Raw genomic sequence first — 25,412 nt, forward strand, 5'->3', positions numbered from 1 at the left:
TGTAGTAAATGGAAGCCCTGAAATTTCTTTCTTAAGCTGCACCAGTCGGATGGTTGTATTTGTGGTTGTATATGCCATTTTAAGGCGGATCTCCACTAGACGATTTTTGTGACGATCGTCTTAAAAATTCGCTGCGCCACATGTGCAGTAGGAAATAAAAATCGTCAACTAAATCGTCAAGCGCTCGACGAAAAGTAGAAACGGTTTCTACTTTTCGTCGAGCTTATATCGTAAATTGAACCAATGAAATTTCATCCCGTGAAACTAATTACCATTTCTCTAAAGTCAAAATGGCTGCCACCAGTGGAAAACGAATTCCAACTGAACGGTACAAATCCTGTAGAAAATATACCGTCAGAGATTCAAATACTTGCATCTCCGAGGAATATCTCAGTGGTGCAACATTTTGTTGATCAAAATGTGGTACAAGATGTTGGAGAGCTCGATAAGAAATGTTTTGCAAGCTCTCCGAGACTATAGTTGCTTGTGGGATACAAGCAATATAAACTAAAAATAGGACCATGAAACTTAATGCATGGAAATCTTTGTCTCGAATGTTCCAGCGAGAAGGTAAGTGTTCTAAATTAATGGAGGACTTCAAGAAACTTGAGAATTTCACTTATGTGTTGTTTGGTTATTGTGATGTAACATGTTAAACATGCTAAAGTGGACAGGAAAACTTCTCGACGTTTCTGCATAGGGTGTTCGTCTCACCATTTCGTTTGACTGTGCTCCTTGACTATATGTGTTATTTCGTATTTTATGTCAACTCTAACAAAATTTGTTTCTTGCCCTTTTTCAGTTCCATACCTTCAGAAATTTTTAAGAACCTTAAAGATTCTCTAAAAAAATGCCTTGATAGGAGACGAGCATTGTCTAAATCTGGGGCAGCTGCTTTGACACTTCCAACATGCAAATATTTTGAGGTTATGAGCTTTCTTCATGAGAAAACAAGCAATTTGGAAACTCGCAGCAATGTGGATCTTGAAATCCAAACAATACCAGAGAACATATTGGACATATCCTCATCACAATCTCCAGGACCTAGTCAGCCTTCTTCAAGCTGTTCAAGCGTATCAGATGAGGCAAAATATGGTAAAAGAAAGCGTCCTAATTCTAACGATCAACTAGACCCATTTCTTGACCATGTGAAGAGTATGGACCAGAAAATGGTAAATTATTTAGAAGGAATGTCAAGTAAAAGAAAATGAAGATAAGGATGAAGCAGAGTTATTTTGTATGAGTCTTGTTCCAGTTTTAAGAGATATGGAAAAAAAGCAACTCAGACAAGCTAAATTAAAAATTCAACAGCTTTTGTATGATTTACAATATTCAGATACCTAATGAAAATTGTTGTAGAACTTCACATATTGCATTATAAATTAATAACAAACTCACTTATACAAGATACATTCCTTCCAATGAATACAGATATATAGCAAGTGAAATCATTTATTTTAAAATTACAGCTTAAACATGTATTGCTAACTACATAAGTGAAAAACCCCTTTCGTATGAAAATCCATCACATCACTAATGCTCATATTGAATATAAATGGCTTTAAATTCGTTTTTTATTTTGAACACCTTACTATATGCCACTGCCAGTCAACTGCTCCTTCATTATTAAAATAATCAGCAAATTGTTCACGAACCCACTTAGCTTCTGCACCATAGTTATTTGATGCACCAACATCTGTAATGTCACCCAATCCATTCATACAATTTGCATCTTGTCGCCACTCACCAGGTTTAAACTCATTACCCATTTTCCCATCTTGATCAGCAAATGATGGTGGACAGTATAGATTTGAATCGTCATCTTCATTTATGCTCATAAGGAAGTTATGCAATGCCACAACAGCTTTAGTTATGGCAATCACATTATCAACTTTGGCAACTATAGGCCTATGAAACACGAAACCGACTAGCACAAATACAAAAGCATTTTCAATGACACGTCTGGCTCTGCTTAGCCTGTAATTGAAAATTAGTTTCCTCTCAGACAGGTTTGAAAAAGGATAGGGCTTCATCATGTGGCGTTTTAGGCCAAATGCATCATCCCCTACAAATACGTGGGGTAATACTTTCGTTGAATGGGTAATCTTGCCATCTGTGGGCATGTTGAGAAGCTTGTTTTCAATAGCATAGCCAAGATTGCTGTTGGCATACACGCTGCCATCACTTTGCCGCCCACTATCACCAATATCAACCAGTGTGAATTTATAATTTGCATCACTAACTCCCAACAAAACAATGCTATGAGTCTTTTGTATTTAAAAACTCAATGCCTGTCCAGCAGGAGCAAACATCTGCACATGCTTTCCATCAATTACTCCCAGCATATTAGGAAAGTTCCATCGATCTTCAAAATCTTTAGATACTTTTTTCCAGTCACTTTCAGTGCAAGGTGTTTTCATGAAACCCATTTCCTTTAGTTTGTCCCAAAGTGCGTTGCATGTTTCGTAGATAATTCGACCAACAGTCGTTGAGCTCATTCTATAATTGGCAGCGATAGTTGTATGAGCATCCCCAGTTGCCAAATATCGCAGAGTGACTAAAAGTCTTTGATCTACACTTATTAGTTCTCGCATTTTCGTCTCTTTCTTTCTTATCATCGGGGCAATATACCCCAACAAGGTCTCAAAAGTGTCAGGTAACATCCTGAAATATCTGAAAAGCATTTCATGATCGAATAATCGCAAGTCTTTAACCAGCAAATTGTACTCGCCTTTCTCATTTCTTTCCTCGTACAGTTTATGCATCCAAAATCTTGGTCGTTTTCGCTTTGTTTTCATGGATCTTACTCTACATGCATGAAGTAAAATCAAATGCCTTCGAAGAAGTAAATAATGCATTAAAGTTTGATTCACATCCGCCATTTTCTCAATTTCACATTGCAATTTGCAATCGTCTTTGACGATTTTGTTGACGATTTTGTTGACGATTTTATTTCCTACTGCGCATGTGGCGCAGCGAATTTTTAAGACGATCGTCATAAAAATCGTCTAGTGGAGATCCGCCCTTACGGCAGCGAAACATACCACTGCATATAATTTAAATAAAAACAACAGATAGACAAATGGTCGTGGTATTTTGAACAGACTATTGATCTAACCAAACTTAAAGGTAAGCGCAGTATTTTGTAGTACAATATATATTTATAATATTGACATGTTATTCGACATAGTTGCATTCAAGTAAACAAAGACAAATGGTCTCCTGTGATTCTTTATTGTGATCAACAAAATGAAAATGTATAGCAGTTTAGAATTTAAAAATGTTATACCATTACACATTTATTTAACTTTAAATGTGTTGAAACCTGAAAGCATAAAGAAAATTAAAGCACAATTTATTTTGAAATTATTTTGCCCACTGGTATTACATATGTAAGCTCCCCATCACTTGTTCTACAGTATAAACAAATCTAAATCAACTTATCAAGAAAGGTAAGATAACATTGAAAATTCTAGACATTTTATTCTCCATTTCCCTGATTTTTTGTTAGACGATGGTTTGATATCACTTTATGTACTAAATTTTTGACATATTTTTTATATAATATAATCTTGCCAATTGTATTTTATGTTTTGCATGTACCAAGGGCAATTTGTTAACAACATATTCATGTATTATACAGGGAAAATCAGTAATAGTCATTTTACATTATATATGTAACATTTTTATTGTTCAAGGTAACTAAGTAACTAAGGAAACTAATTACCATCTTAGATATATATTACATATTAGTAAAATAAAATCTACAAGTCTTTGCTGTCGCTGTTTGTAGATATTTGTATATATATCAAAAATGGAAAGTTGCTATTAGTGACCTTGAACATTGAAATATTGATAAAGTGGTTACTTTTTGTGTGTGCATGCACACATGAATGTACATGCACATATATATATAAGTGAAGCACCAAGAAAGCTCAATTAATCATTAAAGTGCTTATATTACAATTTTAGCCCCCTTTTATGAGCTTAATTGAAAGACCTTGTTTCAGTGATTTTAAATCTGCAATTATAATTGAAATTGGATTGGTGAAAGTGATTTTACGGATGTTCAAAGTCACAACTTTCAGCATTTTTTTTGCGAACTTTTTGATTGGTATGCTAATGACTTGTGGCGTAAAAGTTGAACACATATATCAACATGGCGTATTCTACTAGTAATCTTAGTGGCTGGGATTCCTGAACCATTACAGGACGAAATAACCGAGTTTACGCTTATTTATGTAAATTTTTCTTTTGTCATATGTAAATTCGATATAAGTTTTGTAGATTATTCGACATACTCTCCATAAGCCATCGCTGAAGGAAACATGTTTTCTCGATGAGGAAGTACCATCTACTAGTGATGGAGCTGAGCATGTTGAAGTATGCACTGGGGAAGCAAACCATTCGCCATTTGAAGAAGAACTACATGCAGTTGGTGAAGATATTTGTGAATCCAGTCTCCATGTAAATCATGCCATCGTCTTAAGAAAAAACTTACATCTTTACAAAAGACTTTAAGCTGGTATAAAAGACAAAAGCATCTTTGAAGAAAAAGGCCCGAAGTTGCAAAATGAATATCGAAGCGAAATCAGGGAAAATCGTAATACATCCGTGGTGAACAGCATTAATATAGACGATGGAATGCAGGGGAGTGCTGAAGAGCTTTGAAGGAGAATCATACATGGACTACTCCTCTTTTGAAGAGTCTAGTCAGAGTGAAGATTTAGATGAAGATACCACAAGTAATACAGTCAGGTATTTTATCTTATAAAGAATTAGATCTCTGTTGTATTTCATAATAATGAATTTTCTTAATCGTATTACAGAATTGATGAAGGAGCAAGCTCGCATAAACAACCTATGTTCATGGTATTTTACATCTCATTGGTTGAGTTATTTGAAAAATTTTGCTTTAACTGCAAGGCTGAAAATCCAAAAGTACACATTAAAAACATTGGTTCGATGGCCATTGTAGAGCAAAATTGTGGTAAATGTGTTGAAAAGAACTTTATGTGGCAAACACAAGCAGGTAAAGGCCAAGTATTCTCCCATCCCATAGACCCACAAAACCATCGCATCAACCATCTGTATGCCACAGCTCTCAAGTACCTGAAGTAAATAAAAAGGTTGGACTAATTATTGTTGATGAAACAATGTTGATGATAACATTGTTTCTCATACAATTTACAATGTTACATATTTAATGATTGTGATGCTTGGCGGCGAAAAGCACGTCCATTCCTATCTCTCAATAGTGGCCCGACGTTTTCAAGGACAGCCTCGTGAACTAAAGGCCCAAATTTGGCATGCTGTGTTATGCATGATATTTTCTCAATTCTGCCATCGAATGTCATTTTCTGCAAAGCTGGTCCTATTTCCTTACAGCATCTGTACTCTAATGCGCCTTCTAACAAATCGGTATGACAGCATTGACAATTACACCTGAAACGTGAGAGCATTGTGGTTTATAAAGTAACTTTATGTATATTACAAACAGGGGAAAACAACAACTTACCATTCACCGAGTGGAATTACGCCATCACTTCGTTGTTCTAATGTCGCAGGGAGAATTCCATCGGGATCATCTGGAGTATGCACTTCATCACCATCTCCTGCGAGCGGTTCATCGTCATATGCGAAGTCGTTTAAATGCTCGACATAACCCACGGATTCCGAGCTCGAATCAGATACGCATTCAGACATCGAATTCGAATTATCTGAGCACTGATTTGAGGCCATACTTTCCGGAAAACTTGTTTTTTAATATTTTATTGAAAATACTGTCATTATTTGTTAAAAAGACAAGAAAAACGACAACAAAATCACCTCCTATAATATAATATTATATTGACGGAAACAGACGTGTTCAACTATCTAAGTCACAAGTATCAATATGGTGTCGTAAAAAATTCGCAAATAGTACCCGACTTTGGAGGCAAAATTAAGGAACTTATATTTATCTGTTTAAGTCCAGCGACATGTCAAAGTTCTTCAAATAATCCAAATTTTCAATTAAGCTCATAAAAAAGGGGGGCTAAAATTCGTAATATAAGCACTTTAATAAAAATCCAGAGAAACTCTTACAATTGAATACAAAATATAACAATTCTTTCTATAGTTACAACTTTGAGTTTCCTCTAAAGCATTTTATTCTTTTGATTCATTATACGCATTTTGGACACTTCCAAGTGACATTTGTCTTGTGGAAAACTGAATCTGGCATTGTTGGTGAACACTTTTTGTGTAACCACTCCAAGCATTTGTCACACTGAGTACACCATAGGTCTGGGTTTTCAAGATCTTTCTGGTTCTATGGCATTCGCCAGTTGAACATCAGTGAAAATTTCAATTTTCTTTGGATTTGACTCTTGTCATCAATTTTCCTTTTCTTTGTCAAAGGGAAAGGAGTGAACTCATTTTTTTTTCAGACAACTCAACAAGTGTGATCGCATGGAACCTTCATTATACATCAAAGTTGTTGGATCTTGGTTAAAAAGTAATGACACAAGAAATGCAATTGCAAACACCCCACAGTCAACGTAATTGAATTGATAGTGGACATGTGGTATGTTGATTGTGATTGATGGTGTTGGCTCATGGAGTAGGTTGGCAATTTGTTTTTCTGTTAAAGAACTGACTCTTCCATTGTACAAACTGTCATATAAATTGACTGAAGCAGGCTGACAGTCAATATTTGAAACCAATACCCAGTGATGAATACCTGTGTGGAGAATCTGGAAAAAAGTACCCCGATGTACAGAAAAATTGGTAAAAGGGCCAAGTGTTGTGTTTTCTAAACCAAGTACGGCAGGAAATTGTTTCTGCAAAACATGTGCAGCACCAATGATGTGATCTGTTAACTCTTTTCTGGTGATGATTATATTTATGTCAATGTTACTAATTTTAAAAAATCCACGCTTTGGGGTCTGAACGATCTTTTCCAGTTTATCACCTGATTCTTTGTTCAAGGGCTCAATAGGTCTGTAATGGGAAGAGTTTATTTCATCTGTCACAATATTTGAATCATTTCGTCCAATCTTTGCTTGCTTTCCTTCTATTTCTGTTAATTTTGAAGCATAACTTCTTTTTAAAGTTGGTGCTTTTGCACCACTTCGACATGACCAGGGATTTTTCTTTGCCGGTTTTGGGATGGGTTTAAACGGATTTACTAAACACTTGCTATTTTTGACGCTACATTTTGGGGCAGATTTCTTTATATCTGGCACTTCCAACACTAAACCATTTTCCTTTGGAGAAACATCAGTCAGTATTTTATAACATTCATCCAATTTGACCTTTACTTCATGCAAAACATTGCCATTTCCCCATCCCTCAGCAACATAAGTTAAATTCTTTATGTGTCCCAACCGTTCTCTGCACCTTGCGGCTTCTGTTCTATGTGAAGATGGCTTTCGTTTTAGCTCAGCTACAATGGTGGGAAAAATATTCTTGTCCTTAGTTACGTGGATTTCGTTTTCCTCTGGTGCTTCGACGGTTTGTAAAGAATCATCGGAGTGACATTGGCTTACCTCAAATGGCTTTGTTTCCATTACAAACGTGCAACCTATTCGATCAACTGTTAAAAATGGAGATTCCGTGTACGACTTCGGTAGTTTATCAAATGACCAAAGTGGAAAGTTCTTGAAAATCGCAAAGAAGTGCTTACATGGCAACCTGTGTCTTTCCCAGTCATAACAATCACAGCTTGTCAGATCACCTGGATCACTTCCAAACGACAATGTATAAAACTTGCATACGTCTTGACTACGAACTTTGAAAATTCCATGCATTTCGTCAACAACCATGATGTGTGATGCAAGGGTATATTCTGACGATGCAAGTCTTTTCATACAATGCCTAATCATAGTGTGTGGTCTTTCGTGAAGGTATGACGGGACATCAGAATTGTACTGCCTGTAATTGCTCTGCAATTTCGTATTTAATTCGATGTATCTGTAAAATTAGAGAAGAATTTCCTACGTTATTCCTGCTAAAATACTAGCGCTAAGAGCAGCAGCGAATTCCCCAGCCCATTTTTTGTACCTCTAGAAATCATATATTTTTGTGTTTAATCAATGGAAAGACAATGAATGGAATCGAATTTCTAAAGAAATGAACAATAATTTTGCTGAGAAATCTGATTTGTTGGAGGAAAAGATCGGGCTGGCTTCGCCATCGCCTAAGAGACTTGTTCAAGTAAATAAAAAGAAAAAATAAGCACTTGAAATAAAGGTCGGGCAAAAAGTCTTCAATTAGCACTGTCAGCATGACGCTCAACGTTGAATTCTTGTAGCCATCCAAATATTCATGCTTGAAAGCTTTGTTTTGCCTTTCCACGCCATTGTTTGTGTTCATGACTGTTAGCAGTCGATCTTTCGAAAGGTCTACACCCATTTCTATAAACTTTGTCCGCGCGAGAAAATTAACGAAATCAACATGTATTGTAATTATTGATGAGCACTGTAAGAATGATATTATTACATGTTTGTAAATGTAGATCGTCCAGGTTGGTATAGTCCTGAGAAGGGCTGTTTTTGTTGTTGTTGACTGACGTTTCGACAACCTTAGCGGTAGTCATCTTCACAGTAACCGACTACCGCTAAGGTTGCCGAAACGTCAGTCAACAACAACAAAATCAGTCCTTCTCAGGACTATACCAACCTGGACGATATACATTTACAAACATGTAACGATACTCCCGGGTTCAAACCATTTACTTTAATGATATTATTAGCAAATTATAAAATTCTCTTGCCTTGTATTGGGATAACCATGTATTGCCAATCCAGTTGCGCAGTTTTGGGTTTGTCTTCCATTCTTCTGATGACTTAAAATTATTAACATTTTCCTCGTAATCAGCCTCCGTCCTCGCTCTGGCAATTAATCGAAGTTTTGCAAGAATCGTTTTTTTTTAACGGGAGCAGTCCGTTGCTGCTTTTTGAAAGCCATCGCTCCCACGCTTGCTCTCGATAGAAATCGCAGATGTACGTCTGACATCCTGTAATATATACGTACAATTAACATGAAGTGTATTGACTAGATTGTACCTTTTACTCCACCCCACAAAAAAAGAAATTTGCATATTTCTGCCTCAATTAAAACAAAGAGGTGTGTAGCATTGTGTGTGCCTTTGAAAGTAGCTTAGTTCTAGGTTTCCTGACTAACCTGCGAATACTCGGTTTATCTCCGACATTTCCTCTTCAGGGTAATCTACCATAAAATACGCTAGATTCCACTCGTTGTTCCAACCTCTTATAACTTGAAGAGCCTCCGCAATAGCGTACGATGTTTCACTTTGCAGGACAAAAGAACCAACGACTTGATAGCTTACATTGGTTTTTACCACAAGAAAAAACAAAGCGAGGCTGTATTTTGTCGTTTTGTAAGTGGCATCTAGAAGGGTAAGTTCGTTACCATATCTCTTTAGAAGACGTTTCTGATTAACAGTTTGGTGAATGAATAACAATCCATTTTTTGACTCTGGCAAAACTGTGTTGTCATCATCATCGTCATCGTCGTCTTCTTCGTTATCAACACTATTTTCTTGAGTAATCAAAGACTCTGCTGAATATTTAGCAAGCGGGCGAAAGAAGAAAGACTCGTCGGAACACCTCAGTTTCCAGTCTTCGATTTTCTTTTGAAGATTTTCTTGGTCAAATTTTGAAAATCTTTCTTTGATGACTGCCTTGTAAATGTTGCACAAGACTGAAACACCTCAGTTTCCAGTCTTCAATTTTCTTTTGAAGATTTTCTTGGTCAAATTTTGAAAATCTTGCTTTGATGACTGCGTATGGTTTGTTTGGAAGGATAAAATCTCCGATTGGTTTTAGCGGGTGCCTTTGTTGCTTTGTACAGGTCTTGCTCCACATAGATTTTAAGATGCATCCTAACATCTTTAACTGAGCAAGCCCCAGCAACAACCAATTCTTGAATCTTGGAAACAAGAATCTTATCAATTCCTTGATGAAGACCTCCAGCCTACATATAAAGGAGCCAATTTTGCACCGTACAAAAACTAGGACTAAATATATCCTTACGCTTCCTATAGGGTGAGTTTTGTGCTCAGATAAGCAAGGCAACTGGATATGGATCCACCTTTCTCCATTGGCATTTCCACCTTTCCCTAAGTTTTTTCGACATCGATTTTTGTCGCCAAACCGTTTGCTCTTTAATCTAAAGGCGCGTAAATTTATCAAAAAACCTGTGTGAGTAAAGTTTCAAGGCAAATTGATTTGGACAAATCCAGACATTTTTGTTGTTTACACCTGACACATCGAGTAATGCATGTGAATAAACACTGTTATTTAAAATTACCCTAAAATCTGGAAATTTGATGTATTCCCTCATGTGAACTTGTGCTGAACAGTTTAATTTCTTTGTTCCTTGAAACATGTTTCTGTGCTTCTTAAACGAGTGGTCGCTAGAATTTGACTAAAATATATAAACATGTTGGTAAATAAATAAAATAATTACACCTAAAAGGAAAGGCAGCTGAAGAAATTCATGAAGAAGAAAGAAACCAAGATTACATGACAATGTTAAAAATACAAGAAAACTCAAAGTTTCAATCAAAGCTCTTGACACTGGAAGTTTAATTGCAACGTACTATAAGGTTAGCAACGTCGTTTCACTTTCATTTTACTTTTTTTAAATCTGTAGTATTGCATTAGCACATGAATAATATCTATTACCGTTCTGTTTTTCTTCTTTTGGCTTGAATGCCTATCTACCCCATGACGACAATCGTAGACCCTATGGTTCACTTGAACGAACGGTATATGGTCAAATGGAAGCTGGCCATCTTCCCACCAAACCTTGTGATTGGCACTTGTGAGATCTAACATTTTTTCGATTAAAAATGGAATAAGTGATTTCATTTAGTTCAAATTGAACCATTATATTCAACATTACTGTGTCATTTACGTGGTTGTATTCTGTACACATTAAACGAAAAACCCTTTTTAACGAAAAACTGTGCTTTGCCTCTTGCTCTTTTTAGGGCTGTTTACATGAGCCGGCAAGCCGGGCTAATTTTAAGCCCGACTTTACATGGCAATAATCGCGCGACAAGTCGCTGGTGTTTTTCGCGCGAAAATTAAAAAACCTAACATGGCGAACGTTTCTGCACTTATAACGATTATTGTATTAGTTATTTTGGTTTTTTTGATCGTTTTCATTTAAATTTACGGCTTTTGGTCATCAATATATTAAACCATCATCAAATGGTACAATGTATGGCTATATTATTGTGTGCTACAAGAGTTGTTTCGCTCGAAAAGAAGACGAGCGTGCTTTGCAAAAAGAAACAACAAAAGCGGAGGTCAACTTGGAGGCAAAATGGAAGGACAGAATCTTGGTGGGCAAAGCTTTTATCTAACGAAATGCCACTTGGTACGTGGAAAAAAATTTTCGAATGAGCGGGAAGAATTTAAAAACTAGCTGACGAACTACGGCCTTTTATATCCCCAGATCTTTCTTCTCCAAATTATATGGCTTTGAGCGCAGAAAAAGTTGGCTATGACCTTGTATTTTTTGAAGGACACCGGCTCTATGGCAATGACAGCAAATACTTTTGGTGTGGCGCTGTGTACTGTTTCTAGACATGTAGTACAAGTCAGTTATGCCATTGCGAAGCATCTCGGCCCGAAATACATACATTTGCCAATGAGTAAAGACGAAATGAGACAAAAATCTGCTGAATTTGAAGCAAAATTTGGGATGCCCCAAGCATTTGGTGCATTGATGGAACTCATGTACGAATTAAAAGACCAGTTTGTAACTCTCAAGAATATTTTAATTATAAACAGTTTTATTCCTTGAGTGTTCAAGCTGTTTGTGATTTTCAAGGTCGTTTCATGGATGTAGATTGCAGATGGCCAGGAAGTGTCCACGATGCGAAAGTGTTTGCCAACTCTTCTATAAATAGAAAGTTGAGCAATGGTCTACTTCCAGTTACTTACAAACGACTAGTGCCAGGTCATGCAGAAATCCCAAACTATTTAATTGGGGACCCAGCCTATCCTCTTTTGCCGTATTGCATGAAAGAATACCAAACATGCACAACAAACCAAGAGGTTCTATTTAATAATTTGTTGCGATCAGCCCGAAACCCAATTGAATGCTCATTTGGAAGGCTTAAAGCTAGATGGTCAGTTTTAAGTAAGCAGATCGATGTAAAATTAGAAAATGTACCAGTAATAATTTACTCATGCTTTGTTCTTCACAACTATTGTGAACAAAATAAGACTGGAATTGACCACAGCTTAGTTGAAAAACAAATTTCGTTAAAGAAGGTGCAAGAAAATGGAAATCCTTTGGCAAAGTATTCTAGCAATGAAGGGAAGGAGGAGTTGTTAGAACTGTTTTGACTACTTACATTAAGTTAAATCTTCCTGATCATTTGGTAACAGATTAATAAGTAAATGAAGTCTACACTTTCATGCAATTGTAAAACTTTATGATATATATAGTTTGTTAAGGTAAACAAAATTGTTTCAAATAGGAAATATACAAAAAAAAACAAGCATGTTACAAAATGTTAATACTTTGTCCCTATTAAAACAACTCAACAAAACAACAAGAACCCATTAAGCCTCTTTTAAACATACATTATCAGAAAATGGGATTGCAAACTACAAATACTACGAGTAGAAACTAGAAATTTCATGAAGTGATGTAAGTGCTTATATGGGTTATTGAACATACAGGGTCTCTGAGTGAAATAATATGTCAAAAGAGGAACTGAAAAATTTAATAATATAGTGACACAAAAGTTACTGTTGCTAACAATGTCTTAAGTTTCAATGCCAAGTACAGCCATAGTGTCATCTGCTCATACTCTAAAGTAAATACCTTTTGGAGTGTGAATACATTATATAGCTACACTGCAGGGTCATCTGGATTATATGATGATGCAGAGTTGTTTTGCATTTGTTGCCGTGCAGGTATTGACAATCGTTGGTGATATTGTGGCTGCTGATATTGTGAGTGTTGATATTATGGATGTTGATATCGGGGGTGTTGATATCGTGGATGTTGATACTGCTGCTGCTGCTCGTTGGCAATCACCGAAGCTAACATCTCAATTGATCGTGTCAATCCTGATCCAATATTTTCAATGGCCGTACTCATGTGCGTAATTGCTGCAGTTGCATTCCTCGAGGATTCTCTAAAAACATCTGTCATTTCTTTCCTAAAATTCATTTCATGTTTGCTTTCTTTAAGGAGAATTGATCTCGTTGAGCCGGAGTGCGCTCCATATGCTTTCTTTTATTGTCGATTAACTTAACACATGCATCTTCTGCACCCCGCTTATCACCCAAAGATACACCTCCAGAGCTGGTATCCAGTGAATCATTGGATGATAAATCTGAACCATCATGGCTTTCATCTGTTATAGTTAGCCCAATTTCATCACATTGCTCTTGGTTTATGGTACTAAATGTATCAGTGTCTACTCCAATGCTTAGAGGTGAAGCTGATGCTGAGCCACCATATATCTTGGCCAGCCTATCGTAGAATTCAAACACGATTTTACCGCTGCCACTTCTTTTACCATTGGTTACAGCAGTGCCAAAATTTTGACGTATTTCTTTAACTTTTTCTTGAATTCGACAATACCCCTTTTTGATAAAGTCACGTTGAACTTTTAAATCTTTAACATAAGCTTCTTTTTCATCTTTTGACATTTCCATGGCATGTGGTATATCGGCTTCTGCTGGACCAAAGTGATCACTATACATCTCTAACATTTGCACTGTCAAGATAAAAAAATATAAAAGAATCATTCAGAGTGGTATTAAACTACAAATTTAAAAGCTTATTAAGCATACTTGTGCGCAAAAATTCAACCAGAAGTACATAAAATAACAAAAGCTTTACAGTCTTTACGAAGTACAGTATTACCTCTTATCCATTCGTATTGTTTCGTGCGATCTGCATCGAAATCTTTACCTTCGTACTCGCACATTGTTTTGTATGTTTCGATGTTATTGATAAGAAGTTCGATCATTTCATGTGACCATCGAAAAGGTCTTGTTTTTGTAATTACTGACCTTGATTGAGCACATGTGTCCGACGCCATTACACAAAAGAACGAAGAATGAACGTATCTAGTTACTATGGTAATTCTACTTTAAGCCCGGTCAGCCCATTGAGTTCTATAATAACTGGAGGGGAAACGTCAACAAAATTTGTATAAATTATTAGCGCGCGGCCGCGTGGTCAAAAACATGGCGGATTTTGGTGGTCAAAGTCAGCGGAGAGACGCGGGCTCATCAAATAAAATTTTTGTCGCCCACCCTGATTTGACCACCACGATTGCGAGTATAGAAATTATCAAAACTATTTATTTTCCTAACATAAACACTTTTTTAAAATTTTATTTATTAAACCGCCAACTTCTGTGGTTTGCGGATGCTGAAATAGCGACAGAAAAGGGAACATTTCTTGACTCCGGTAAGTAGCACAGTATTAGTTTTACTATTGTGTTTTTAACACGATACTTGAAGAGTGTTTCTACTACTAAGTTTTAATTTAAAGTTATTTTGGTCCAGTCTTGTTTGTTCTTCACTTAATCGCTCGCCAGACGTGGCGAAGCTGTCAATTTTTATCGAGTTTTGCATCCATCTTGTATCATGATCAAGGCATCAAGCTAAACTCTCCTGATTTGAATTGAGTTTACCTCCCAAAAATGGGGCATAATTTGTTCATGTTTTTTTTTGAAAAGATGAAGGGAAAGTTTACAACAGAGTTGTGTTGAAATTGAATGCAGTGCCATGCAAAATTAATGAGAACTATGGTATATGTTGTATAATAAAAATAACTTAAACTGTTTGCCTGCTCAATTTGACTGACTGTATGGTGTAGACAATTATAATGAGATTGGAAAGTTGGATTTATGCTAACAATTTTAAAGTACTACTTAGCGTTTCTGTAAATGAAGTATTTATTGTTATAGTAAACAGGTTAATACTTCAAAACCAAGATAAAAGTAGTGTGTTGAACAATGTGCTAAGATTTGTTTCTTCTTTGAAATTTTTGTTCAACAGTAGCTTATGATTATATCATTAATAGGCATGAAAAATTAAACATATCATTGTCTCCTCATTAAATCCATAATTGGTACGATTCCAGGTGATCCACAAATTCACATCGGATGCATTGGTTACAATGAAGTTGAATGTAGAGGAAGCAAAAATAGATGGCAAAGAAATTCTTTGTGTCTTATGAAGAATTAGTAGAAATCAATAAAAAGAATTCTTTAAACAAATTGTAAACAAATTTAAATTTGCTCATGGTCAAGCAACCTAGTCAAAGAAGCAAAGTCTGTCTTCAACATGTGACCTTTCCAATTATTTAGTTTCTTTGTACAAAATACTATTTTAGAAACTTGATTTGTAAGTCTTTCATTAATATTTTTACCAAGAGATAAAAGGAACTAATTCAAAGGCTTGATGCAAAATACAAAGATTTAACAAGTTGTTTATCATTTAATTCCCAAATGTTAGTTTGTACATATAAATAATTAGTATTGGTAGCTGTAAGTTGTTTAAGCAAAACAGAAGAGTAGTAGTGCTCGAAGGGGTTAGCATTTTTGAAAAATTATATCTTGTTCTTGACATATATTACACAATTCCAAAAAACTGTAAGTAATGCACAATAATATCTATAGAACTTGATAAATTTCTTCACCTACACTGTCAAATAACTATTTTGCCTTCATGCAGCAATAGACAGTGTTTTCGTCAGAGAAACCAATGCACTTTAGTTTCCAAGTTTGTAATTTCAATGGAAAATTAATGTAGTTCTGTTCAGTAAAAGATCCAAGATTCCGCCAAGCTGTTTACAAAATACAAATTACCAAGCAACAGTGTCATGGTGTTTTGAATTTTTCTTTTTGTAGCTCTTCTAGTTCAACATACTTTCTTTATGAGTTTTCAGTAGATTTATCAGGTAATGACAATACACTTATGATACTTATCCATGGTAAATTTTAGTTGACTTATGTCGTAGGACTGAAGCAAACATTTTCTCGCTTCCTTAGGAGCATTTTTACACAGATTTATACATTTGAAGCAAGAAAAATAGGTGCACCAAACGGTTTACAAACAGTCAAACACACAAAAGCATGAAATAATGTATACGTTTGACGAGATTGACAGGTCTAGTAAAGAATGCCGTTTGATTTTCACTTTTAAAAGGCTAAAATGTCATAAAATAACTTAAATGTTACATCCAAAATATGCGTTTCTCTACCATCGATCTTCTTTATTTTGATGTGTGTCTGTACTGTGTTTTTCACGCAATGCTGAAGCATTATTTTCACATGATATGCTGTCGGTATCGTAATTGTTTTTTTTCTCACTTGTTTTCGTTCATACAAACAGTATTGGAAATCAGGAGGGAGTGAATATTGAAAAAAATTTTTAAAGTGGAAGTTTTGACCACCAAAATCCGCCATTACCGCCATGTTTTTGACCACGAGGCCCAGGCCCCTTTGCCCCTCCAGGTCTTATAGAGCTCAATGGGTCAGCCGGGCTGACGTGTTTACATGGAAAAAATTACCCCGTTTAACCATTGAGTTCTATAAGACCTGGAGGGGAAACGTCAACAAAATTACTATAAATTATCAGCGCGCGGCCGCGTGGTCAAAAACATGGCGGATTTTGGTTGTCAAAGTCAGCGGAAAGACGCGGGCTCATAAAAGAAAATTTTTTCCGCCCACCCGGATTTGACAACCACAATTGCGATTATATAAAATTTCAATGCCAAGCACAAAAACTTTTAGAAATTTTATTTTTAAAACATGCTGCAAACTTGTTTGGCATACGGATGCTGAAGAAATGCCTGAAGCATTTCACGACACCGGTAAGCAACGTAAGATTGTTTACCATTTAAAGTGTTCAGTGTTATGTTTTAAGTCAATACTTGAAATGTGATGGTATATATTTTGTTAATGTTTTTACTCCTAAGTTTTAATTTAAGTTATGTTTATTCAGTCCTATTTGTTCTTTACTTAATCGCTTGCTAGACGAGGCAAAGCAACCAGTTCTTATCGAGATATGCATATCTTAAAACTCCTTGTTTCAACTGAGTTGAAATGGAGGATTTTTTCATGATATTTTTCTGAAAATATGAAGCAAATATTAAGGACAGAGCTGTATTGAAATCAAATGCAGTGCAGGATTAATTAATGAGCTCTTTGGTACATGTGTACAATAAAAATACCTGTATTAAACAGCTAGCCTGGACAATTTGACAGATTATGGACAATCATGATGATGGTGTGTAAAGGTTTGCTATGCTAAAGTTTTATAAATGCCATCTGGTGTTTCTGTAAATGAATTGTTTATTACACAGTGTAGTAAACAGGTTAGTACATCAAAATCAAGATAAAAACTACTTTTTTCAATAATGTGCCAAATTTTGCTCCTACCTTGAAATATTTGCTCAAGAAAAGCTTATCATGACATGCATGAAACATTAAATATAGTACTGCATCATCTGACAAAATCCATACATTTTCAATTCCAGGTGATTAAAATTCACATAAGATGCATTGGTTGCAATGAAGTTGAATGTGGAAGAAGCAAAATTGATGGCAAAGAACTTTATGTCTTTTGAAGAATTCGATAATACTATATATAAATGTTTATTTGTTTGTTGAAGAATTACGATATCATTTAAAAGAATAAGAGTAGCAATCTAGTAAAAGCCACATCTGCCTTCAACATGAGACTTTTCAATTATGTATAGTTACTTTGTACAAAATACTATTTTAGATAAACTTGATTTTAAGTCATTCACTGATATTTTACTAAAGACAAAAAGAAAAATTCAAAGACATAATGTAAAATTCAAAAATTTGTCAAGTTGTTTGAACCTAGAAAAAATTAGTATAGGTAACTGTAATTTGTAAGGACACAAGAGAAAAGTAGTGCAAGGTTAGCATTTTTGAGAATTAATAAGTTCTTGACATACATTACACAAGGCCATAATATTATAAATGTCTGTACAATAATTATACAACATGCTAAATATCTTCACCTACATTATAATTATTTAAACAGGTTTGCCTTCATGCAGCAATAAGAAAAGTGTTATGTCAGAAAACAATGCACTTTGATTTAATAAATAGTATTTTCAATGGGAAATTAATGTAGTTCTGTTCAGTAGTAGATCCATGGTTGTCAATAACAATCCAGTTTCTAATATCCAGCAACATGATTATAGAATTTCTGAATTTCGTTCTTTTGCTCTCCTAGTTCAAGATATTTTCCTCATAAGTTCTCAGTAGATTTATCAGAATATCATAATACTTTATAAGACACCCAGAATCAATCCTACAAAAATCTCAAAAATTACATACCTACTTATAATATATTTCCAGTCGACTAAAGTCGTAGGGTAAGCTAACTTTTCTAACTCCTTTTGGACATTTTAACTAAGATTTACCCATCTATTCAAGAAAGACAGTTGCACCAAGCTGTTAACAAACAGTCAAAACACAAATAATGCGCATGGGATTATGCATTAAAGCTTAACAACAAATTGACAGTGTAAAGAATGCCGTTTGATATTTATTTCTAATATAGCTAAAGCATTACTTGACAAAATATACGTTATTTTACAGTAGATTTACCTCATTTAAATGTGTGTGTCTTTTCACAAAACCTGAAGCATTATTTTCAATATTTTATGCTTACGGTATCGTGGTTGTTTTCGCTGGTTGTCATAATATAAGCAGGAATAGAGATCCGGATTCGGGAGGAGGCGATGTTAAAAATTTTTCTCAAAGTGGAAGTTTGACAACCAAAATCCCATTACCGCCATGTTTTTGACCACGGGGTCAGGCCCTTTCCTCCAGGTCTTTTAGAGCTCAATGCGTTTAACCCATTGAGCTCTAAAAGAACCTGGAAGCTAAACCAATGATCAAATAACTTTAATCAAACCTGGCTTCGCTTCCAATCAGATCTCCTTCCTAAATGACAACCAGCGTATTTGATACATTCAGCATAAATATTGACAACTTCGGTATTGAAATTGAATGAAATCTAACATATTTTGTCCGGAAACTATTAAATAATCAACACTACACTGTCATTGTTAAATCAATGTTTTGACGAATGTCTTTGTGAAGATGAAAATCTTGGTTAAACAGGGTAGTAGCTGTCATAAATATATAAGTGAATATATTAACATGAATTTTGGAAATACCAGGTGTATGACTATTCTGATACGCTGAGCAAACTGACGCTATTTGAACAGAAGCGCTGAATAAAACTTTATAAATTATGAATGTGAAATGGATTTCTGATGTAATGCATTATACTATTTACGGGCATTCCTATTTCAAACCTCCAAAAATGTCCATATCACTGCTCTTGTGTCTGATACAGTTAAACTGGTAAAATTACTTTATCTTTAATTTATCTTTAAAAATATCGTGAATGGTCGGTTATCTAAAGCTGAAAGCTTAACGGTCATGTAGACCTTCTTTAAATGATATAAAGAATTCTTTCAAAACATAAAGTTCTTTGCCATCAATTTTGGCTTTACTTTCGGCTTGTAAGCGGCAATGCATCTTATGTAATTTTTAATCACCTGGAATGAAATATTGTAGTTTTGTCGCGATGCGGTACTATGTTAATGTTTCATGAATATCATGTTAAGCTTGACAAATATTTCGGCAGGAAGCAGCATTGTGAAAAAGTGTTTTTATCTTGTTTACGATAATACTACTGTTTACGCATAATAAACATTCATTGAAAGGAATAACATTGAAGAACTTTTGGCATAGCAAAACACCATCATCATGTTGTCATAATCTTCAAATTGTTGACTAATTTAATACAGGTATTTTATCCGACATGTACCAAACTCATTAATTAATCCTGCACTGCATTTCAATAGCTCTGTCCGTATTGCTTCATATTCAAAAATCCTCCATTCAACTCAGTTGAAACAAGTTTAAGATATGCATCTCATATAAACTGGTTGCTTTGCCTCGTCTAGCAAGCGATAAAAAAGAACAAATAGGACTGAATAAACATAACTTAAATTAAAACGAGTAAAAACATTATAAAATATATACCATCACACTTCAATATTGACTTAAAACACTGAACTTTTAAATGAAACAATCTTACGTGTAATGTTTCGTTTTCTGGCATTGCTTCAGCATCTGTATAACAAACAAGTTTGCAGCATTTTAAAGATAAAATTTCTAAAAAGTTTTGTGCTTGGCATTAATTATATAATCGCAATTGTGGTTGTCAAATCCGTGGGCGAAAAATTTTATTTTATGAGCCCGCGTCTTTCCGCTGACTTTGACAACCAAAATCCGCCATGTTTTTGACCACGCGGCCGCGCGCTGATAATTTATAGTAATTTTGTTGACGTTTCCCCTCCAGGTCTTATAGAACTCAATGGTTTAACCGGGCTCCCCGGCTAGCTCAAACGGGATCTCGGCAAACCGGGCTCATGTAAACTAAATTATATTTTATTAGGAAGTTCTTATGAGGCCGGGCGCCTCGGCTACATCTCTTAGCCCGGCTTTAGCCCGGCTTGCCGGGCTCATGTAACAACCCCTCAAGTGAACTGCGCATGCTCAGTTGATATCTTTAATAATTTGTTAGTAAGCAAGTTATCTACTCCTAATTGATTCTAATAAATGCAGTTGGTCATTTCCATGATCGTTTACTCAGACAATTGGTCAAATAGACTTTGCTTGTACTGCGCATTTCCAAGCGTACTGCGCATGCTCAGATGATTTTGCGTACATTTATGTGACCAAACGATTTAATCACTCAGAAGCGATGAAAATAGATCCAGCTTGTCGTTACCATGACTATGAAATTGAAAATTTGTCAAATGGACTGTGCAGACTCATATGAAGTTTAAAGCCTAGTGCCAAACACTAATATATGGGGCGCCATCTGTGGTTTTATTATTTAACCACATAACACTGTGATTTTCCCTGATTTATTAAATAACCAATTTCTTATTTTGGTTATTTAATAAATAACCACTATGAAAACATCGAAAATTGGTTATTTATTAAATAACCAGTTTCTACACGCCGAAAATTGGTTATTTATTAAATAACCATTTTCTACACGCCGAAAATTGGTTATTTATTAAATAACCAGTTTCTGCGCACGCGAAAAAATGGTTATTTATAAATAACCAAAATAATTTCGAGACACTTGGCGTGCCAAATGACGTCAGCAAGCAATAAAATAATTTTCTCAGTCCCCTGGATAAGCACTCATTTCCGCACTGTCGCGTTATTGAAATTAGATCGCTTGTCGCGAAAAATTTCATTTTGTCTGTAAGTTTCCCGCTCGGCGTGTTTTCTATTTGTCTTTTTTGTCAAATAAATATGTCTCAAACGCACAATCTCCAAAGAGCAATTACCGAGGCCGTAGGAAGAGCAGTACACGAGGCACTGCGAGATCAACATGAAGAGGTAAGATACAAAGCAAAATATTCTCCTTTCATACTTGTAAATATTCAATGTGTGATATGCGTCGAATCACGAGGTCGTCGATTTTACGTGATAAAATTCTTACAATTTTAGTCCTCTGATGCAGCTACTGCCCACGAAAATAATAATGAACCACAGGTAACATTCTAGTGTATATGGGTGCACGTTTCTTGTAAAATATGTGCCGTTGAAAACGTTTAAATTATTATCTAACATTAAAGTTTTTTCCAAAATCCAACCGTAGCCCCAGCGACAGCCACAGCGTCAGACAACGCTCACACAGTTGTCACAAAGTAGAACAAGTAGCTCTAGCGCTGTAAGTTGGCCAATGTTTGTCTGATTATTATCATGCATGACTGCACTATCAAAATTTTTTTAACACCTTGTTTTGTCTGCTTAAAAAAATTGCTATAAATGCACCTCATTGTTATATAACTATGATTCAATGTGGCTTTTCAATGGCAATTTACTACAGGCAATCAATCAAATGAATTATGTCTTACAGACCAGACCTCTTCCATCGATTTTTGAAAGCAGTTGTATTCAATATTCAAATGTTGGTGGTAGAAAACGGAAAAGGTCATCAACATCCCAATCAAAGTCTGCAAAGCTTTACACAAAGATGTTGTTTGCCTTTTACCATCAGAAAATGGCAAAGATATTCCAATTCCTCGTGGAAATAGCCGAGGTTGCTTAGCTAATATGGGTTTAATTGGAAAAATCTCATTAAACTCCATGGGTAGCAAAGGATGTTACCCGTGAAATAACAAGCATATTTGCCTCAGTTTTGACTTGCTACCTGGTGAACTGCTGCCATTTGACTACTTAGGGCAAGTATTTTATGTTTTACTACACTTATATTGAATTCTGTCACCAATATCAATATGCACAAAAATTTGTGATTGAGTCATTGCTAGACATTATTGACGATACTTTTGATGATATGATGTAATGATGATATTTTTTTATTTCCCGCCCATGATATTTATTGAAGAAGAAAGTGTCCAATTATAAAGTAGCTAATTTGTTTTATCTTTATAGAATAACCAAAGGTACAAAAAAGCTTTCCATTTCTAAGACATCAACTTCCTTCCAATGGAATGCTCCAGAGGTCATATTACTGTGTTCTCAAGGATGTTTATACATCATTTCCAAAATTAAAATTGGGAAAAATGAGGACGTTGATGGAGCTTTAATTGTTGAAGTGAGTCATATAGGGTGATACTTTCGCTATGTCTGTTGTAGCAGTAATTGTTCTTCATCGTAGTGTTGGTTTCTTTTCTATTTCAATGTATATTGCCATTGCCTTGAATGAAAATTTCAGGATGACTCGACAGGATGATTTTGATAACAAACTTTTAAATATATCAATGTCTACTCGGGCTGCAAAAGTGTGTCAGGGGATCAATGACTATACCGCTGCACAAAGTCATTCAGAGGATCGATGACTATACTAGGTGCTGCACAAAGTTTTCAGAGGGATCAACTAGCCATCATATAACTTCCACCATTGAGAGCAATCACTATAGGTCAGTATGTATTGCTGTCAGATACCATTTTACACTAGTAGGTTGGGATACACACTATGTTACTGATTTTTGTTTTAAAATTATTGTGCAACGTCTGGATTTACTGTTTCTGTTTGTGATTGTTGGTTTATATATTCACCAGCTATTTTGGAATGACAAATTTATTGCTATGACTTTAAAACAATATTGGATGATAACGTACGAACGACTATGTTATTTCCAGTTTATTAATATGCATGATAATTACAATGACATAGTAGAATAAAAAACGAGTAATTATATACAGCTTATCTTTAGCAATGTATATGCTGTTATGAAAGAGTGTCCTGTAACAAATTTCTTCTGTGTTAAATTCTTTTAGGTCATTCTTAGGATTGCTTGATCCAGACCCCATTGAAATTAGCGATGATGACAACGATGAGGTGCAGACAGCTATTCAAAATAGCATGGGCTTAGCAAAGTATGGTAATCAGCTAAAAAAAGCGTTAACGGAAGACAAGATGCCATGCTAATTTTTTTCACTTGGTTATTTGTCTTTAGCGATTCAAGCGCGCAACAAATGGTTAGTACTGTTTTGAATGACCACATAGATAAAGTGATGGTTGGAAAATCCTGTGACGTAGCCATATCTAAAAACATTATTAACGTTCGCCGCAAGCATGTATTTGAAGACGGTATTGCCAAGCTAGGAAGAAAAAAATTTGATCCTTCACGTCCGTTGTCTGTCATGTTTGCCGACGAAATCGGGTCTAGCGAGGGTGCTGTGGATCTAGGAGGGCCGACACGAGAATTTCTCCGCCTTGCAGTTTCAGGAGCCTTTTCTTCGAACGCGTTCCTGGGATTGCCCTCGAAAAAGGTGCTGGTTATGAACCAAGAAGGTAGTCGTGCGTTGATTGTCTTCATGATAAAACTGAATTACGTAGATATAAATTTTTGTTAAATTTAGCCGAAGGGATTAATGTACGTTATCAATTTAGCTACATAGCTACAAAAGCACGTATCGAACAGCATAATTGTGTTTCCTTTACATCCAGCAAAGAGGAAAAACTTGTATTTTCAATGTGGAAAACTTCTTTCCGTTTCCTTGTGTAATGGTGGAACTGCAGGACATTGTCTATCCCCCCTCTATGTATGACTTCATTGTATTTGGTGAAGAAAATTGCCACCCATGTATCGACGATGTACAAGATTGTGAAGTAAAAAGTATCATAGAACGGGTAAATATTTGCTTTTTTTATCAATAGTGAAAAGTCTGACGTTGTATCTCGATATTGAGCTGGCATTTTCACAAATCATACTTCCGTCTGTAGATCAGTGCTACTACAGAAGAAACAACGTTTGCAACTATAGTAGGATCTGATGATGCCATTGATGTTTTTGCACAAGCTGGCTTTCACGGCATTCCAAAGTTTGAAACAAGAAAACAGCTTGTGGAAGAGCTTTGTCAATTTTTGTAATTGATAAAGCGAAGTGCAATTGAGCAGTTCAAGGACGGGTTAAAACACTGGGTGTTCTTAGCTTATTAAAGGAAATCCACTTCTCTTCCGCCCATACTTCTGCCATCGTAGCAAGCCGCTGACCGCGATAGAAGTTGACAGAATATTTACACCAGATTTTTCAGAAGATGGTTGTCGAAGACGTGAAAGGGAGGAGCTCGTTATAATGCATTGGCGTGACTATCTACAAGAGTGCGAAGGTACTTTAAAAGCTTTTCCATCACCTTAAAAGATCGAAGTGATAGAAATGAAATAAACGCCTCGTATCTATAACCTCTAGGGTCTATTTAATGCCCCAGGCATTAATTGCATAATAAACGTTATTCAATTGCTTGTTATCAAACGTGTTATCAAATAATTGCTTTTTGACGAACAATCCATTTCAAAAGTACAACTTTTATTTATTTTTCTCTAGCAAACTGCTTTGCCAATGTTTCAGAGCCTCTTGTATCTTTGCCGATGATTATGATTTTTGCAACTGGGTTGGAGGAAGAGCCTCCCTTAGGATTTCATGACAAACCAACTATTTGTTTCTGGGAAGATGTTCGTCCCAAAAGCAACACCTGCGCTCACATTTTGTATTTGCCACTTCATAATGATAAAGATGATCTTAGTTATGAAGAATTTCAAGAAATGATGAACGATGGGATTCTGAACTCACCTACATTTGGTGCTCCATAGACATGCATGTATAAGAAAGCTGTTGAAGTTAGAGTCTAAGCAATAGTTGTGTTGATTTAATTTACGATTTGGTAATGATGTAAAACAACGTATTTCTAACTGACGTATCTATATTCCTCCTAGCATGTCATTACTGTATAAAATAGTTAGTGAAGACTATATTTTTTTCTACTCATATATGACTTGTCTTGTTTACGTTTTGCTGGCTGGCAG

At 35.5% G+C, this 25,412-nt stretch overlaps 6 protein-coding genes and 4 long non-coding RNA genes across 10 annotated transcripts; 4 read left to right on the forward strand and 6 right to left on the reverse strand.

Annotated features, from left to right (window-relative positions):
- Positions 1-1,434: 1,434 nt before the first annotated feature.
- LOC124443155 lies at positions 1,435-1,911 on the reverse strand. The gene is made up of 2 exons (XR_006947529.1): positions 1,656-1,911; positions 1,435-1,539 (listed from the first exon to the last, which is right to left on the reverse strand). It is a non-coding gene; the product is annotated as an uncharacterized LOC124443155 (long non-coding RNA).
- Positions 1,912-2,276: 365 nt separating this feature from the next.
- Positions 2,277-2,882, reverse strand: LOC124441605. Its single transcript, XM_046992080.1, has one exon. It carries the CDS (start codon positions 2,880-2,882, stop codon positions 2,277-2,279), a length of 606 nt encoding a protein of 201 aa, XP_046848036.1.
- A 24-nt stretch (positions 2,883-2,906) lies between these two features.
- On the forward strand, positions 2,907-7,039 carry LOC124443156. The gene is made up of 2 exons (XR_006947530.1): positions 2,907-3,129; positions 6,432-7,039. It is a non-coding gene; the product is annotated as an uncharacterized LOC124443156 (long non-coding RNA).
- LOC124443152 lies at positions 4,686-4,980 on the forward strand. The gene is made up of 2 exons (XR_006947526.1): positions 4,686-4,758; positions 4,830-4,980. It is a non-coding gene; the product is annotated as an uncharacterized LOC124443152 (long non-coding RNA).
- On the reverse strand, positions 6,044-8,336 carry LOC124443126. The gene is made up of 2 exons (XM_046993656.1): positions 8,225-8,336; positions 6,044-7,956 (listed from the first exon to the last, which is right to left on the reverse strand). The coding sequence occupies exons 1-2, from the start codon at positions 8,269-8,271 to the stop codon at positions 6,417-6,419; spliced, it is 1,587 nt and encodes a 528-aa protein (XP_046849612.1). The 5' UTR covers positions 8,272-8,336; the 3' UTR covers positions 6,044-6,416.
- Positions 8,337-8,764: 428 nt separating this feature from the next.
- LOC124441606 lies at positions 8,765-10,847 on the reverse strand. Its single transcript, XM_046992081.1, has 5 exons — positions 10,695-10,847; positions 10,318-10,434; positions 9,780-9,981; positions 9,169-9,717; positions 8,765-9,001 (listed from the first exon to the last, which is right to left on the reverse strand). Exons 1-5 carry the CDS (start codon positions 10,845-10,847, stop codon positions 8,859-8,861), a joined length of 1,164 nt encoding a protein of 387 aa, XP_046848037.1. The 3' UTR covers positions 8,765-8,858.
- Positions 10,848-11,775: 928 nt separating this feature from the next.
- LOC124443153 lies at positions 11,776-12,719 on the reverse strand. The gene is made up of 2 exons (XR_006947527.1): positions 12,380-12,719; positions 11,776-11,919 (listed from the first exon to the last, which is right to left on the reverse strand). It is a non-coding gene; the product is annotated as an uncharacterized LOC124443153 (long non-coding RNA).
- Positions 12,720-13,202: 483 nt separating this feature from the next.
- LOC124441607 lies at positions 13,203-14,136 on the reverse strand. The gene is made up of 2 exons (XM_046992083.1): positions 13,909-14,136; positions 13,203-13,759 (listed from the first exon to the last, which is right to left on the reverse strand). Exons 1-2 carry the CDS (start codon positions 14,084-14,086, stop codon positions 13,203-13,205), a joined length of 735 nt encoding a protein of 244 aa, XP_046848039.1. The 5' UTR covers positions 14,087-14,136.
- Positions 14,137-21,267: 7,131 nt separating this feature from the next.
- Positions 21,268-22,190, forward strand: LOC124441608. The gene is made up of 4 exons (XM_046992084.1): positions 21,268-21,475; positions 21,587-21,631; positions 21,738-21,809; positions 21,999-22,190. Exons 1-4 carry the CDS (start codon positions 21,389-21,391, stop codon positions 22,188-22,190), a joined length of 396 nt encoding a protein of 131 aa, XP_046848040.1. The 5' UTR covers positions 21,268-21,388.
- Positions 22,191-24,554: 2,364 nt separating this feature from the next.
- Positions 24,555-25,298, forward strand: LOC124443139 (G2/M phase-specific E3 ubiquitin-protein ligase-like). Its single transcript, XM_046993675.1, has 2 exons — positions 24,555-24,718; positions 24,934-25,298. Exons 1-2 carry the CDS (start codon positions 24,685-24,687, stop codon positions 25,197-25,199), a joined length of 300 nt encoding a protein of 99 aa, XP_046849631.1. The 5' UTR covers positions 24,555-24,684; the 3' UTR covers positions 25,200-25,298.
- Positions 25,299-25,412: the final 114 nt, after the last annotated feature.

The sequence above is a fragment of the Xenia sp. Carnegie-2017 genome, unplaced genomic scaffold, assembly GCF_021976095.1.
Source record: "Xenia sp. Carnegie-2017 unplaced genomic scaffold, XeniaSp_v1 HiC_scaffold_20, whole genome shotgun sequence".
NCBI classification, from domain to species: Eukaryota; Metazoa; Cnidaria; class Anthozoa; order Malacalcyonacea; family Xeniidae; genus Xenia; species Xenia sp. Carnegie-2017.